General features: G+C 40.6%; 1 protein-coding gene across 2 annotated transcripts in view; it reads right to left on the reverse strand.

Annotated features, from left to right (window-relative positions):
• Nucleotides 1–18,199, reverse strand: part of SYT1 (synaptotagmin 1) — a 583,887-nt gene that overhangs the window by 67,913 nt on the left and 497,775 nt on the right. For both annotated transcript variants that reach the window (XM_067559902.1, XM_067559903.1), the window contains one exon: nt 5,209–5,326. In XM_067559902.1, the coding sequence (XP_067416003.1) occupies nt 5,209–5,326 (118 nt within the window). The remainder of the gene's footprint in view (nt 1–5,208; nt 5,327–18,199) is intronic.

Genomic DNA, 18,199 nt, shown 5'->3' on the forward strand with positions numbered 1-18,199 from the left:
TGCAGCACAGTGCAGCCATGCCCCTCCTCACCCTTTATGCTTAGGTGTCGTAGAAGCGTGCCACACAGGCTTTGAAATGCAGACTGTTTCTGCAGGGGGGAGGCTATAAATTTAGGTTTCCTTTCTGGGCTGTATGGGGGGGCTGAGTTGCAACCCCTTTTTGAAAACTTTTTAACTTGTCCAAATAATAGAGAGACAATTTTGAACAGTTCCTATGTGACTCAGAAGCCTAGATCCCATTGACATGCAAAGGGACTGAGGCTCTTAAATTACTTAGATGCTTTGAAAATGTTATCTATAAAACCATGTAGCAAGGTCTTACCAAATGGTGGCAATCTTTTCATGGTCAACATTTCTAGATAACACTTTCCAGCTGTTAAAGTGCATTAAAATATTTAAAATGTCCTTTTACAACATACATAGTGGTTTGCCAGAGGTCCTCCTTCAGCAACATTAATAATTTCCACTCTTTCTGGTGAGTTGATATGCTAGGACCAAGCACTTCCCGTTTTCAAGCTAAGCCTTGCTTTAGTTGCTGCCTGATGTTGCAATTAAGTTTAAGACCTAGAGGTTTATTGGTCAGATGGGTGATCTGGGTTTGCTTCAAGGAGTCTAATAAATTTGATGATTAGTCTGTTGTCTTTTATTGTTTATTTCCTAAGTAATTTGAACTTGCCTTTAGATGGCCCATAATTTGTGGAGAAGTACAAAATGCTGGAGTTAAGATTTAGGTTTTTTGCAATACATATACTAACAAGTTTAAAATTTCAGTAGAGTCATCACAGAAATACCATGCCATGTAGTTAGAATGAGTTATTTCACTAAAATGTACCTCTTGCTGTTTTAGGCCCCCCATTCCGGAAAGCACTTAAGCACCTATTTAGGACACCACTTAAATACATGTTTAATTTTAAGTATGTTTTTAAGTCCCAATGAGTGCTTTCCAAATCATGGGCTTAGAACAAGAGTAACAATTTTACAAATTACTAAATTAAGTTTTATGAAGCTATTGGGCTACACTATGGCCATTTCTATGAGGGGGAAGAATGGAGATGGCCGAGAGTATGTCTACACTGAAGCAGGGCGCAAACTTCCCAGCCCAGCTAGACAGACTCATGTTAGTGGGGCTCAAGCTCGCATGCTAAAAATAGCAAAGTGGATGTTACGGCTGAGGGTGGAGTTTGGGCTCTCAACCCTACGGGGTCACGCCGAAGTTCGAGCCCCAGTCATAATGTACTCCCTGCTATTTTTAGAACACTAGTTCGACTCGCTAGTGTGTGCTGTCCAGGAGCATGCCCATGTCAGAATTCAACAGGAGCTGGGATGCTGCTCCTGCTTTACACGTGCAATACATTTAACAAACTTTTCTGTGGGGCACAGAGTTCAGCTGTAACTTAATGCTGTGTCTCTTCCTATTCCCCTTTTCTTATATCCTTTTCAAAACAGGAAGGAATAACAAAGAATAAACAAATAAAATGGTTTTTAACTTGAAAAACAGCAGATTTTTCTCTACACTTTTAAGATTTTTTTCCCATGTGACACCTACATAATTTCCACCTCCTGCTAATGGCCTCCTCAAGGTGACAGTAAGTGCTGTTGAATGTGTGGGCAACGTTCAGTTTGAGATCATGTTTGATTGTTCACTTTGCCCACTTCAGCTGTGATGCACGGCTTTCAGTTTTAGAAAATGAAAAGCAATTTTTGCTTCTGGGGGAAAAGTAAAGCTATGCTGGGAAAGGAGTTCATTTGTTAGGACCAAATCCTGCCATCTTGACTTACACTGAATAACATCTTATTCCAACAGTAGTTCCAATTGCAGAGTAAGATGCTATCTGGTGTGAGGTGGGGTCAGAATCTGGTTCTTGGTTTGGAAAGTTGCTTCTGCATGAATTGCATGAAAGCGAGATTCCCTAGTAAAATCTACGCTCCTACTTTAAACCAACATTATTTCACCTTTAGTTTTTTATATCAGAGACATTGTATTAACTGCTATTTATGATTGTCAGGCAAACCAAACCCTTTTGGAGGAGATCTCAATTCATGTGTTGCAAAATGATGATGGTCAGCAGCTTGAAGGATTGTAATTCGTTGCCATCTGTGATCAATTATCTTGATTATTTTTTATTCAAATTCTTTTCTATTCATTTTGAATACCCACCCTAGCGTAAGTTTAGTATTATGGTTCTGAAAGGCTCCAAATAAACAGGCTACGGCAGAAATTCATATCTCTACAGCTGACCTTTTCAGGTCAGTGACTTTCAAACCCCTCACTTACAACTGTTGGTTCCTGTTGGGTTTGCTTGGTGCTGAGGAGTGGTGGCATCTTTTGGATGGCATGGTCCTAGAGAAGGAGCTCAGAACTGAATTCCCCTGTAGAACTGTCTTCTTGCATCATTTGAGGCATTTCAACACTACTAAACATGATTATTTGCAAATCATCTTTAAGATAATATTTTACATTTATATAGTATTTCCAATCTGAAGTTCACAGAAGGCTTTTAATTCATTAATGTTTGTAAATCTTACAGAACAATTTTGTGTTTTATCTTTTATACAGATGAGAGAGCCAAGGTACATAGAGGTTAGGGCCACACTGTGGTCCCCTTACTCACGTGAGTATTCTCATTGAATCCAATGGGATTACATAGTTGAGTAACTGTTTTCCAACATCCACAAATTTGTAGCAGAGCCTGGAGTAGAGTATACATGTACTGACTCTTAACCCTGTAACTTAGTCACAGACTTTTCCCATGATATGAACCTGATCATAGGTTAGCATATAAAGAAGTAAAAAAAAAAATGTATTGAAAGATTACAATATAAGGCTCAAAGAAGATACTCGTTAACATCTATTTGCAATTAGTTCCATACAGAGCATTGACGAGGCTATTTCTGGAGTACCACGTCCAGCTCTGGTGTCCACATTTCAGAACGGATTGTGAAAAATTAGAAATGATTCAGAAAAAAGTTACAAAAATGACATGAGGTCTGGAAAAGAAATTACAGTGAAAGATTTTAGAAACTTAATGTATTCATTTTACCAAACAGAAGGTTAGGAGGTGACTTGATCACACTATGTAAGTATCTACCAAGGGAAAGAGATTTCTGATAATAGAGGGCTCTTTAAAGTAGCAGACAAACACATAAATAGATCCAATTGCTGGAAGATGAAGCTAGACAAATTGGGAATGGAAAAAAGGTGCAAAAGTTTGAATAAAGGAATTAACAGGGAAATTAACCATTGGAACAATACATCAGAAAATAGGGTGGATTTTCCATCACTTGAAGCTATAAATCAAGACTGGCTATCTTTCTAAAAGATATGCTCTAGCTCAACCAGAAGTTATTGAATTTCATGCAGGAACTAATGGGGAAAATTCTACAAAATGTGTGATGCTGCAGGTCAGACTAGATGGTCATATAATCCCTTTGGGTCTTAAAAACCATGAATCTTCTTTGTGAATGTTCCTTTGTCTGCTATCTTAAAAATACAAGTTTGTCTGTCTTACTCTTATGGTCTGTAATACATTATTGATAGCACATGATAGATAGTTATTTCCCAGGGACTCTCTAATTACTATGCTACACCTTAAGAGTACTACCTGCCTCTGGGCTTATTGCAGAGCCAGATGTGGTGAGAATAGGAGTGTTTCTATCTTCTATTCACCTGTAAGTAGAAGCTAGGGGCTGTGACCCAGACTGGCAGTCCTCGTCTAAAGACAAGAGTAGTGGATATCTGGTGTTGCCAAAGGTAAAGGAAAGAGCAGAAGGGAAAGGAGATCACCTGGTGTCCCTGAAGGCAAAAATGGCAGATAATGGGGGTGGTGTCCCAAAACATGATGGGGAAAAGAAGGGAGCTAGCGACTAGTGAGGAATTCAGATTTTCTCACCTTGTGATCTTTCTCCATTATGTTTTTCAAATTAGGATACATTAGTTCCAAGCTCACTTTGAGCAAGTTTCTGGGTTCTGTATGAATTTTTGATACAACTCTATCTAGTCCTAACATAGATTTGTAGGAATAAACAAACAAACATCTTTGAGACTGTTTAGTCCACCATCTCCTTGCCAACTGGAGATCATTCCCTATGGCATGTTCTCCAGTCCTCTCTCCACAGAAGTGGCAATACTAAAGATTTCTATTTCTAGAACATGACCTAGTTGCTTTTAGAAACAACCCCGTTCCAATAGTGTTTGTATAAATGGATGAGAGATTAAAAATAGTCTCTTTTAAACATGAGGTGAATAAAAACATATTACTTATTGTAAGGTCTCTCCTTGTAAAAAATATATCATTTAACAGCACATAATTTAGTTTCAGCTCCTGTGTAATTCATACATTAGATAGATTCTGTATTTTAGACACAGCCAGGAATGAAGATCAGTGTGGAGCTCCACCACTGCCAAAGGATTTGGGGGATGGTCTGTGATTTACAATCCTGAGCCAAACTTCCTGTGTGAAGATTGCATCATCCCTTAGAATGTCATATTATCCTACCCATAGTGTGCCAGCCTTACTGTGAGCTGTTGCCAAGAGGGAGATGAGGCCCTGTTTTCCTAACCCCTTTGGGGCATTGTGAACCCAATGGTGCGTGGAGGAAGCAACCCCCCTGCGCTCCCACGAGTGCAGGGACTGCAATGGTGACCACCCGTTCACATGCAAACAGGAAAGAGGGAGAAATGCTCTTTGGGTCCCTTCCACCCCTGTGCATGAGCCAGTCACAATCAAGCCCTTGAAATGTAGAAGCAGTCAGTCCCAGAAGCTCAGTCATTAGCCAGTACAGTGACCTGTTGTAAGTATCTGTGTTATGCAGTGTCTGAAACATTGCAGAAAAATGCAGCTCATTCTCAAGGTTTGCTGGGAGATTAGAAAGACAATAGGAAGTATAATCAGATTTTTTCATCCTGAATAATCCATATTTATCTCCATGCAACAAGGAAGGAGGAAATTATAGTGCGGTTGCAGCGTCATCTGACTGTTTAATTGTTCAGATCTAAGTCCTGAATGCAATGCATAATGCAATGGTTTTAGCTATGTTTGGGCTCTCGTGCACACAGCTATCCAGTGAGTACCAGTGACTGCAAAATTCACTTCAGAATATAATCAAGACTCTTCATCTTCTAACGAGAGAAGGCTGCTGTGGAAAAGCAGTTCCTTTGCTTCACAGGGTAGCAGAATATCTGTTACATGCAGACTTCATTACACTTACCTGATAAGCCACCCACGTCCATCTTCTTCAGATTCTTCGCCTCTAGAATGACGACAGTCAGCTTGCCAGCAGTAGGCACATATCGAAGGGAAAAGCAGATATCACCCAACTTCTCTTGCTATGAAAACAAACAAGAAAATGTGCTATTTTTAATCTCTAAGTACTTTTTTTTTTTTTTTTTAAAAACCACAGACTTTTGAAAGCCCACAAAGTAGGTTAATTGGATTGTATTTCAAACACTTGTTTTAAAATAAAATGTGTAATTTTACAATCTGAGAAATCAGCTTCAAACTGTTCCATTTAAAAACTGGAAAACCTGGATCTTGCTTCAGCAACTGTGTTTTAAGCCCATTGGGCCCTATCCTTTGAGGTGTTGAAAGCCCATGAGTTCCATCAGCTTCAATGCAAGTTGCACAAACTCAGCACCCCACAAGATCAGGCCTTCAGAGATTCCACTTGTGCTGCACAATGTAGCAGAATTATAATTTTGGTTCCTCATATTGTGTTTTAGCCTCAGTTGGTCATTTAGCACACGTGCAAATAGTCATTACATTGTTGTCAGTGAAACAGTAAACTGGGATCATTCTTCTCATGCTTTGCTATGCAAACAAAATATTATATGACAAGTTTAGAAAACATGATCTATGAGGAAAAGTTGAGAATTTGGGCATGTTTAGTTTAGAGGATAGAAGTCTGACAGAGGTGCATGATAACAGTCTTCGAATCAGAAGAATCATAGAAGATTAGGTTTGGAAGAGATCTCAGAAGGTCATCTAGTCCAACCCCCTGCTCAAAGCAGGACCAACCCCAACTAAATCAATACATCAAATACATGAATACTGTTATAAAAAGGACAGTGATCAATTGTCTCCAGGCCCACCAACACAAGAGCTTTGGAACAATTTGGAAAGTGGGGGTGCTGAGAGCCATTGAACCAAACTGCAACTGATGTGGAAACCACTTCAAGCCAGGGGGTGCAGTAGCATCCCTGCACCCCTAGTTCTAGCACCTATGACAGTAGGTGGCTAGGGCTAGACAGGGGCCCAGCCCTCCCAAATCTATAAACTCAGCTCACCAACTGCCCCCTGCCCCCACACACATGCCCAGTTTGAGGAGAAGCCCTAATGTGCACCACATAATGCAGTCATGGCCTCCTAGTGCCAAGTGCCAATGGACTGCAGTGAGGAATGGGGCTCTAGTCAGCACCGGGGACCAGGATGGAATTGCTCCTGTCCAGACTGAACACAAAGCCAGCTGAGCTGACTCTGCAAGCCACGGGTCCAGCCTGTGGGACAGGACAGAGCCACTGCTGCCTGGGGTGAGTGTGTGGCTGGATTGGCTTGCTCTCCAAGTGCCCTGAGTGAGTGCAGGGCTGGGCGGGCTCACTCTCCAACCTTGCTCCCCTGATCCCCACACGCCAGGCTAGGACAGAGCTAGGCCCAGCCCTGTGGGACAGGAACCACTGCTGCCAACATGACTTCTCCTTGATCTATGTGTGACAGAATATACCAGTCTCCATGACCCATGCTGTCTTTGGTTTCTCTCTGCTAAGAATGTCACTTTGTGCCCTTGAAATACCCCTTCATTTTTTGTGTTGAGGTGCAGTGTTTGGGAAAAATACTGTAAACATTTGTATAAGGCATGGATATTTGTTCAGCAGGAAAGGAACTGAGACCGCCAAATTGCTTCAGATAGGCCTCCATAACACAGTAATGGGTGCTCTAATCGTGCCATAGATCGATTTGACAGGCCACTGAACGGCCACCCGAGTAGACCCACTATATCATGGGGCACTCATGGCTCCACCCCTGAAACCTGCCCCTGCACTATGACCCCCCCATCTTTTTGGAGTGCTGGTGGAAGGGTTCCCCCCTCCTCTCAGAGAGGCAAGGGCTATGGTATAGTGGCTCCTTGTCCTCCCAGGAATGGGAGCAGGGGCTCCACTCCCGTAAAGAGCAGAAAGGGTCCACTCTCTCCTGCAGAAAGGCAGAAGTGGAAGCACTGAGGGACCTCAGTACATACAGGCCAATAAGTGCAGGGCAGGCTCACGTTCCACATACCCCCGCCCTTCCTGGGTAGCTATTAAGTTTTCCTCAGCCCCAAACAATATTTTCACCCTCTGCCTATGCCCACCAAGGGTAGAACAAGAAGGAATTGCCTTGGAGTGCAGCCAAGGAGATTTAGTTTGGTTATTAGGAAAAACTTGCTAGTTATAAGGATAGCTAAGCACTGGAACAAGTCGCCTAGGGATGCTGTGGAATTCCTGTCCATGGGGATTTTTAAGAACAGGTTAGACAAACATGTCAGGGAGGGTCTAGGTTACTGAGTCCTGCCTCAGATCAGGGAACTGGACTAAATGACCACCCAGGGTCCCTCTCAGCCTTACATTTATGTGATTCTATGATTGCCAGAGGGTTTTGTCTCCTTCATATTGTGCCAGATTGGAAAGGACGGCTGCTCTGGGAAGGGTCACAAAGCTAGCCTCTACACATACTGAGTGGCTGGAGACTTTATGTTTTGCCTTGAGTCTCACAACATATTAGTGGGAAGTCTGCAACCACAATCTGTTGAATGTTGCTGTTTAAATGTATTCCTTATAGTGATGGCACTTCAGGGAAACCTGAATTACTCTCAAAATTATGGAAACTTTGTGTTAAAAATAAGGACAAATACCTCTGAACTTTAAGATGCATGAGAGATATAAATGAAACAAACAAACCACTGCTCAGAAATTATCATTAGGGTGATTAGATCTGCTATCTCCTCTCATGCACAATGGTGCCTCCGGGGAATTATCTATGTTGCCTTAGAGAACAGAAGAATCAGGTTACACTAAACATTTCAATTAGACATTTCAGACATCACTGCTTCTTTCAAACGATAGCACTACTTTTGGCATATAATCTAATTCCACAGTTAATTTTGGGAGCAAAGAAAAGAAATATCTTTAAAGAAATCTCCCCCACACCCACGCATCTTTGCAGTACAATACAAGTCTATTTATCTGACAGATTTTTTGTTTTGTCCAAATTGGCCAATTTTGAAAGTACATCTGGTCCCCAACTTGGAACACGGTGAGGATATAGCACCTGCCAGCTTTCAAGAAACCAAGGGGCCAAATCAGAGCCTCAGCTAAGAAAGGGGAGGAACATTAGTGATATATTTTTTTAAACAGATCCATAAGTATGCCTGGAATTTTATAGACATTTACGTTTTCATGTCCTAAGGAGCCAAATCCTGCAAAGGGAGCTGCATGCACAGACCCTTACTCCTGCACACAGTCCCACCATAGTCAAGGGGTCTCTGTGGGAGTAAAGGCTGGCATGTATGGATCTTTTTGCAGGACTGGGCCTAAATTAGCAGGAGGAGAGATGGAGAGGAAGATATTAGGGAAAGATAAGGGAAGCATAAAATAAAGTAACAATATTATTTGTTTCTATTACATGTGTTTCATGTGAGATTTATTTTTAATGATAAATGGTTGTATTTTAATTGCATGTTTATTTGGCCAGATTGAATTTTTGCTTTTCTAAATAGCGTACACTACATGGAGAGGGAATGAATTCACAATGGCTGTGTCATTATTTGATTTAGAGGGATAAATGTATTATTTTACTCCACTCTGTGCATACCCTACTATCACATCCAGAAAAAGCCTGCCCTATGCTGTAATCATCTTTTCCCACACTGGATGGGATTTTGTTAATTGTTCAGTGATAAAGTTGTTGTCTAGCTCTGCAAATTTGAGTACCACTTTCTAATAACCACAGACTGCTTCATGTCTGCAGGCAGAACTCCCCACAGGAAACGTTGAAGAGTCCTGCATAAAAATCATTGGCAGGTATGGCCCCTAGATAAATATTACACACAAAAAACTATGTTAAAAGAACATTTTAAAGTTTGCAAAAGTCAAGCACTCAAAAGTTAGGAAATGCCAGAGATAAAAATTATCTGAAATAACATCTTCCCTGCTTAGATGCTTTTGAAAATCCACTAGGTACCTGTCTGCATCTTTGAGCAGTCAGGGTAAAAGCTCTGAAAGAAGTTAAATGGCTTAGGAGCAAAACTCACATTTTTAAAAGTGACTTTGGCATTTTGGAGCATAATTTCTATTGACTTTCATTGGCACTTAGGCTCCTAAATAACTTAAATGCTTTTGAACTGGGAATGCTTTTGAAAGGGATGCTTTTGAAAGGGAGGAAAGAGGATCCAGGGAACTACAGACCGATCAGCCTCACCTCAATCCCTGGAAAAATCATGGAGCAGGTCCTCAAGGAATTCATTTTAAGACACTTGGAAGAGAGGAAGGTGATCAGGAATAGTCAACATGGATTCAACAAGGGCAAGTCATGCCTGACCAACCTGATTGCTTTCTATGAAGAGGTGATTGGCTCTGTGGATGTGGGGAAAGTGGTGGACGTGATATACCTTGACTTTAGCAAAGCTTTTGATACAGTCTCCCATAGTATTCTTATCAGCAAGTTAAGGAAGTATGGGTTGGATGAATGGACTATAAAATGGATAGAGAACTGGCTAGATCATTGGGCTCAACAGGTAGTGATCAATGGCTCCATGTCTAGCTGGCAGCTGGTCACAAGCGGAGTGCCCCAGGGGTCGGTCCTGGGGCCGGTTTTGTTCAACATCTTCATTAATGATCTGGAGGATGGGGTAGATTGCACCCTCAGCAAGTTTGCGGGTGACAGTAAGCTAGGGGGAGTGGTAGATACCCTGGAAGGTAGGGATAGGATACAGAGGGACCTAGACAAATTGGAGGATTGGGCCAAAAGAAATCTGATGAGGTTCAACAAGGACAAGTGCAGAGCCTTCCACTTAGGACAGAAGAATCCCATGCACTGCTACAGACTGGGGACCGACGAGCTAGGCAGCAGTTCTGCAGAAAAGGACTTAGGAGTTACAGTGGATAAGAAGCTGGATATGAGTCAGCAGTGTGCTCTGGTTGCCAAGAAGGTTAATAGCATATTGGGCTGCATTAGTAGGAGCATTGTTAGCAGGGCGAGGGAAGTGATTATTCCCCTCTATTCGGCATTGGCGAGGCCACATTTGGAGTACTGTGTCCAGTTTTGGGCCCCCCGTTACAAAAAGGATGTGGACAAGTTGGAGAGAGTCCAGCGGAGGGCAACAAAAATGATTAGGGGGCTGGAGGACAAGACTTATGAGGGGAGGCTGAGGGAACTAGGTTTGTTTATTCTGCAAAAGAGAAGAATGAGGGGGGATTTGATAGCAGTCTTTAACTACCTGAAAGGGGTTTCCAGGGAGGATGGAGCTAGGCGTTCTCAGTGGTGGCAGATGACAGAACAAGGCGCAACGGTCTCAAATTGCTGTGGGGGAGGTCTAGGTTAGGAAAAAGTTTTTCACTAGGAGGGTGGTGAAGCACTGGAATGGGTTACCTGGGGAGGTGGTGGAATCTCCATCTTTAGAGGTTTTTAAGCTGCGGCTTGCCAAACCCTGGCTGGGATTATTTAGCTGAGGTTAGTCCTGCTTTGAGCAGGGGGTCGGACTAGATGACCTCCTGAGGTCCCTTCCAACTCTATTATTCTATGATTCTATCAACATTTCATCCATAGTGATTAGAATATATTTTATATATTTACATTGTAGTTCTCTTTAAACTTCTCTATCAATCTTTCTAATGGGACAGTACCTCCTCTACACCATCATTTCAGAGTCAGCACTGGATAGGAACCAAATCCTGCCCCGTGATTTGAACCCAGAGCCTTCCAGTGCTGAGACATATATGCTATCCACTCAGTTATATTAAAATGTTACACCCCCTTCCTACATTAAGAACTAGATGGCTTGACTCAGAGCTCCATATAGCTGCAGAGGCCTGCCCATATGATTCTCAGTGCAGAATCAGGGGTTTAAGTAGGAAGAATTTTTCTGCATTCTGCAGCCAGTGTTCCTTTAAATTCATTTTTAATTTACAATTAGTTCTAAAATTAAGTATGGAACTCAAGAGAGATCTCCCATTATGACAAGGAATATCACTTTTCCCCAAGTTAAGGGATTTTAATCCTTGATATTCATACAATTCAAAAATGGTTTTAGTTTTTTAAAAATTACAGGTTCTCACATACGAACACACTAAATTAGGCTTTCCTGGACATTTTCATGGGGTGAACTACATCTTAAAGGACAGACTGTCATGTTTGACATGGACCACCTCTCTTCCCAATCATAATTATGTAAGATCTCTGTGGCAACTGCTGTAATTGTTTACATGAAGGAGTAATTTTAGGAAAGCACTGAATGCCTTTTTAGCCTCTTTACATGCAATTTAGCTGCAGGAAACCAAGAGGAGGAGCCAGTACCATGTGAACAGCCAGTTCTCCACAGGTCACCAACAAGAATTACATTGACCACAATTTGGGGAATTGCACTAAAACATGGTCCCATCACAATGAAAACCTGAGAAATAAGCTTAGGTGCCTCTTTAAAAGTTCATAAAGTACCATGTAGCGCACAATTTTTTGATCAAATCTGTGTTGTTCTATAAATGCTTCCTACACTTCAAAGAAATTACCTTGGAGGTAAATTATTGCATCCAATTTTATATTCCTAATGCATACTGTAATTTATTAGATAACATTTTGAAATATTCAGCAGCCGAAATCCTGTGAGTGGCAGCACTGTGGTGAAGCAATAAAAAGCCATCAGTAGAGGTATAGTTTTTGTGAGATAATTGCAACCCCCTACTGGGCTACAGGGTCCAGATGAGTGCCTCTGGTGAGGTGTTTTATTGTCATTCTGAATTTCTTTCAGCTTTCTATATAAATAATTAATTTTAATAAATTGCTTTGATGACTGGCTGGAACCTTCCAGGTACAGTGTTAGAAAAGTCCAACTGTGAGGTTCAGAGACATTAACCTATTCTCTTAGAATGTCCAGCTGCCAATCAGAAGTCTCCTTCCACCTAAGCAGCTTGATAATTTCATTGCGTTTAAAGATGCTGAAACTGAGCATACCAGAAATGACTTTAAAAGACAGCACGGGCACCATTTCCGCTGTACTGCAAAAGGCCATTTTAAGACCTATTGAGATAGAAGCTATCTTGTAGAAGAGGCTCTGAGTGGCTCATGCTTTTCTGATGATTCTCCTCTTGATTTTTCACTTTTGTCTTGGTAAAATAGTTTCCTAATGAGATACTGAAAAAAAAAAAAAAGCTGTATACACAGATTACTCTCATTCATGGTGCTTAATCTCTGAGAATAGGGTCCCTCTCTAGCATTTAATATTCTCCATACTTTTTATAGAATGATATAAAAATCTTGATGTTCCTGACATACTTTAAAGAACAAAAAGCAAACAATAGTAGGCCTGTCTGGTGTGCAGCAAGCAGTGGTGAGAGAAGTAGAATTTTCCCCAAGAATTTTCCTAGAGAATGGCCCCAGAACTGTCAGGAAAAGGAGCATTTAAAGGGGCTGCAATGTGGCTTTTGAAAGTTGTAGTTGCAATTGCAATTCCTTGGGTTTGGTGGTGGGTTTACACGTTAGACTGGGAGGAGGGAGAGAGAAAAGGACTCCTGCATGTATCATTAGCCCACAAGATTTCCAGATGGAATTAATACTGCTCTCAGGAGCATTCATGCCAATCGACACCTTCTAAAACTAGAGTGACCAGCTAGCAAGTGTGAAAAATCCGGACAGGGATTGGGAGGTAATAGGTGTCTATGTAAGAAAAAGCCCTGAATATCGGGGCTGCCCTATAAAAACAGGACGTTTGGTCACCCAAATTAAAACGTTCTGGAAAAACTGGGGATGTCACAGGGATGGATTAGAAACCATAAACATGTCTTTCAAGTGAGGACAGAGACCCATGAGGTGCAGTCTCTCAGCTGCATCAAGTTCTGCCAGGTTGGGCCCCAGGCTTCACATTTCCGGAAGGCCATCTCACTTCCTCTGCCTTCACATGCTTGCAAATGGTTCTTCTTAGCAGTTGGTAGCTAAGAAACTCCACACGTGAAACCACACAGGCTCTCCTTGGTACATTTTCCTCTCTCATGGGGTTTTCTGCAAAAGTGGATGATGGGTCCAGAAAGCGAAAGATATCTCTGTTTCTCTCCTGCACACTGAAATCGGAAAGCAGGTGCACTATCTATTCATAATGGAAAGAGTTCAGAATCAGATGTCAGCCTTAGCATCGAATCTTTTTAGATTTGTCAGTTTGTGGAACAATTTGAACCTTATTCAAGAAACGGTGTGTGTGTGTATTAATTTACTTTTCAAAATAAACTCAGTCACATCAATAGAAATTGCGCTGGCAAAGCTGCACTGAAAAACAGAAATCCACCCGCAGGTACATCAGTATTCACATGACAGACCAGGAAATCTTCAAGAGTGACTTAATAATAACACAAAGATATATTTGCATAGGGGCATATTCTATCACCCTTACTCACTTTGAGTAGTATCTAGCCCATGGTCTCATGAATTCCTCATGGCGAAAGGTGCTAGTCAGTGAAAGTGAGAACACAATTTCCCCCGCCCTTTTCAAAAAGCTGATATGGAAATACATATTTACAGACTTTTGAAATGTAGATCTTAGACTCCCTAAATATACATTTGGTGACCTTCATGGCACAAATTATTAACCTGGCAAGCAGAAACATTCCTTTGCAGTGCTAAGAGTATTTTGCTTCAATGTTATCAAGAAAACAGCTGCCTCAATGCAGGGGCCAAAAATCCCTAAGAAATTATTTTAAATCTTCTTTAGAATTGTACAAACCACATTTCCTGATTACAATATTTTAAATTATTGTTAAATTTAAATAATGTGCATATAGGTGTCCTATCACACACCTTCTTAATCAGGGGAGCAGTCTTTATTCACAGAAGTCCTGGTGATTAACCTCCAAGGTGATCTCATGTACAACAAACAATATATCTCCACATTTGATTTTTCTATCAGTGGGGCTTAGACCCAATACACTAGTCATGTTCTCCCTTCAAACCTCCCAAGACTTTGTAGAACCTTGGTAGAACCGTGACTACCCCTCCAATGCTGGGCTCCGTGCTTCTCCGCCAGCGAGAGCTACCCAGCTGCTCTCACTGGCAGGCAGCTAAGCCCAGCTGCCGCTCCCCTCCCCCAGTTTAAACAGTAACCAGCTGTTTAAAACATTTACACTTTTACATCCCTAAGAGATAGAACAAGCCTGTTCCAAATGACAGGGAAGAAGGTTTTTGCATTACACTGACAAAATTCTGGGAAGGGACAGAAAGAAGGCAAGTGCTTAATGAATAGAGTGAGGGGAGCTGGAATCAAAGAGGCAAAGTCCAGGAGATAGGTTATCAAAACTGGGAGGGCAGTTTTGAACTGGAACCTGAAATGTTGTGCAAATAAGGAGAATTTATTGAAGATCTATAATAGCTATGGCTCATCAGTGAAAAAATGCTAGTTAGTGTTAAAAGGGGAAGTGAAAGACCAAATTGGAAGGTGCTGCACATATTGGTGTAAATTACAAATCTGCTTAATGGAAAGAGTGAAATCATTAATCTCATGTAAATTACATGCTGAGGCAGGAAGTGGAGATCTGGGTGTTGAAATAGGACTGGGTCAGAAAGGAGGAGGAGCTGCTTTATCTTGCACATTCTAGTTGGTTGCTTTTCCTATTACAATCCTGCTCTTATTCCTTTGGCATTTTCTCACATTTGTTACTTACATTCCCCATAAGTTAGAAAGAGCAGAGGGTTCCACAGGTGGTAAGATCTTTTCACAGAGATGGAAGACAGAGTGGTGTTAGCAGATCTATGAAAATGGGTGCTTTGTTTATTTTTAAATCAGACTGCACTAATTTATACCATGTTACTATCATATAGCTTCACGGCCTCGCTCTTGTTGCAATTTCAAAAGCAGTGAAAAGTATGTAGAAAAATAATGGATTCATGTTTTGTTAAATGGCCTAATCATTTAATGCTCACCCGTGTATTGGCAAATCAGAGATGAAGGCGAGTTAGGAAACAACTTGGACCAATCATTTTTATCACAATATTTATGAGTCTTTCTCGGTCAGCCTCCTCCTTTTAGTACTCTTCATTACTTTTAACCTTTTATAGAAAGCACTTTTACTGATGCTTTTTTTAAAAAGCAGAAGAAATAGGAATAAACACTGTCATTATGAGTTGCAAATACCACTTCATGGTCATCAGTTTAAAAGCTATTACAATCAGCTGCCTCTTGTGGAATGAGAATAAGCTGTGGCTCAAGACACTTGAAATCAGAGATTAGCAGGAATGTGCACTTCCTTTCAAAACAGGGAGCCATGCTACCAAACATCTTGAGTTCCTAATTAAACAGAAGAAAAATGTAATTTCTGAATAAATGAGAAGGGAGGAAATGAACTAAAACAAACACCCCAAAAGCATGATGGAATGGCATTTTGTAACTCTTTGCCTACCCCACAAATGCTTGCAGCTGGCTGTTATGCTCTAATGATTGCATCTCATTCTGTTTTGCCACTTGGCTTCTCCTCAGCTCCTGCCTGATCATATTTCTAAATGTCACTCACGTTTATGCAGGCCAATGCACAAAACAAAATTAATTTAACTCAGAATGGCACATTAATATTATTACTTTTGACAGCATGGAAAACGTATTAACTATAACATGTCACAAGGCTCCTCTCTGAGTGAATAGTCTAAGTACAACATTGAGAGGAAATGTAATACATTTGATGGAATTTTTTTTGATTACCAGGCATTGTAAGAAGTCAAATAGCCAAGCTTTTCCATAATTATAGTAAAATTATGTATCTATTGTAGCCACGCTAACGATAATCTTTGTCCTATTGTGAGAGGACAAGGGAAGCTATAGTACAGTGCCCTCGCTTGATTTATAAACATTTTTCATAATAAATATGTGCACATTAAGGCTTAGTTAATGCAGTTCCTACTATCAAAAGATTATTTTGGATTCTGAAAGTGACTGTATCAGAGATTTTAGACTGTAGATTGAAATTACACTGCATATCAGAAAATGTATCAGGCCAGAAGCCATCAGAGGACTGTAATTAAATTTCTTGGATTCTAAAAGCTTAAGAATACACGCAAACTAGCTCCTAGTACATTATTAATATTATTAAACTTTTGTATTACAGTAGCATCTAGAAGTCTCAGTCAGGAATTGATGCTCACTCAGCACTGTGCTAGGTGCTGTACAAACATGTAGCATAAATAGATTTTCTGATGCAATGACCTTACAATCTTGATTAAGGACAAAAGTAAACAGATAGATTGAACAAACTAGTGGGTGGGTATAAAGGGAAGTATGGATGGGGTCATAGTAATGCAATTATTTGTAACTGCTGGTAAATTCTGCAAAATGTTCCAACAGCTCCAGCTACATCCATTCCTCCTGCTGTGAAGATTCCAGAAAAAAGCAATCAAGTGGTTTCAAAATCCACAAATCTTCCAGCCTCAGTATGTCTCTTAGAACAGAACACCATGGCGGTGTCTGCTTCTAGTACAGCAGGTCCTTTCTAGCTGCACACAAGAAAGCTCTGGTTCAATGTTAAATGTTTGAAAGGACAGCAACTGCAACAAAGAAGGTTTGATACCTGGTAATTAAGGGTATCGTCCTGCAGAGAGAGAACATTGATACCTTGAATCCCTTCAATCTCAACAGGCAGCAACTGGAGAGCCAGAAGATGGCCAAGAAAATTCAAGAGGATGAAAAGCAAGAAAACAGCATCAAAGAGGCCAAGAAAACTAAAATGTTGTCAATAGAAAAGAAAGAATATGGAAAAGAGCACAAAGCAAACCGTGGAACTTTCAAAAGTCTTGGAGCAAAGATGGTGATACACAGCCTGAAAAGGACCGGCACTGCTGTGACTGAGAAAATGGGGGAGGGCTTGGCACTGCAAGTGAAGAAACCATTACAGATTTAGTCACAGCTTTCACACAGACATTAGAACATTTTTGAAACTTTATGAATACTGCAGAAGTTATACACATACGTCATTTAAGATCTTATTGATATTATTTGAAGCCCAATAAAGATATCCGACCAACTATATCTCCCATATGACTTACCAAGCACACAGATTTTCCCTCTCCTGAATTTCCAGCTGAGCTGTGTGTGGGAGATGGAGGTAACCAGTCAGAGACTCAATCTATGGAACTCCCTCTGTGACTGTTTTTGACGCTTGGTGCAACGCAGACTTGCTAGTAAGATGGGTAGCATCTTGATCGTTCTGCCCATTCTTTTTCACAACATCTCTTTTGTTGGTCAACTGATTTAAAGGAATGGCTGTTTTTGTGGGAATTAGCTCTAGCTTTCTTTTATTTTATCTAAAGTTTGGACATTTTCTCATTTGCTATTTCTGGAGATGGACACTTTAATAAACTGATGAATAAAATTAATTTACAATTGCATTATTACTTGCTACTTCTCAAAAAGTATTTTCCCATATATACTTCCTCTATTTTATTGCTGCTGTGTCCAATCTAGGAAGGTGGACAGTTCTTCTGTTTGTGCATAATACCTTAATAAATACATTCACTCTTTTCTGCCTTTATGATTATATATTATTAGGGGAAAACTTCCTGACAAAATTGCATGATGGCAGCAGAATAGGATTGCAAGGAAAGTCATGGAACCACCTTCACATGGAACATATACGATTAGACTGGACAGAATATTAGAAAATGTACAATATAAAACAATCCTGCAATGGCAAGGAATTTGACTGGATAATAATGGGTTATTTCTATCACTGCCTTCTATGATTAACTTGCTACTTGAAAATTCAAACCTTAGCCAGGATCCGACATAAAAGCACACGTTGTGCATACTTGTGTGTTCCTGTAGTCATCAGTACCAAATATTAACTCAGTAAAATAATAGATACTGCTTGGATCTCAAAAAAATTCTCGGTAACTATGTCAAATGTCATTGAGATGAAACATCTCCCCGTGTAGAAATGGGGTAAAAGCATTAGCTTTTTTGCATATTTGGATAACACATGCAAAAGGTG

The sequence above is a fragment of the Emydura macquarii genome, unplaced genomic scaffold, assembly GCF_026122565.2.
Source record: "Emydura macquarii macquarii isolate MOO-44397 ecotype Brisbane River unplaced genomic scaffold, CSIRO-AGI_Emac_v2 contig_2205, whole genome shotgun sequence".
Taxonomy (NCBI): domain Eukaryota; kingdom Metazoa; phylum Chordata; order Testudines; family Chelidae; genus Emydura; species Emydura macquarii.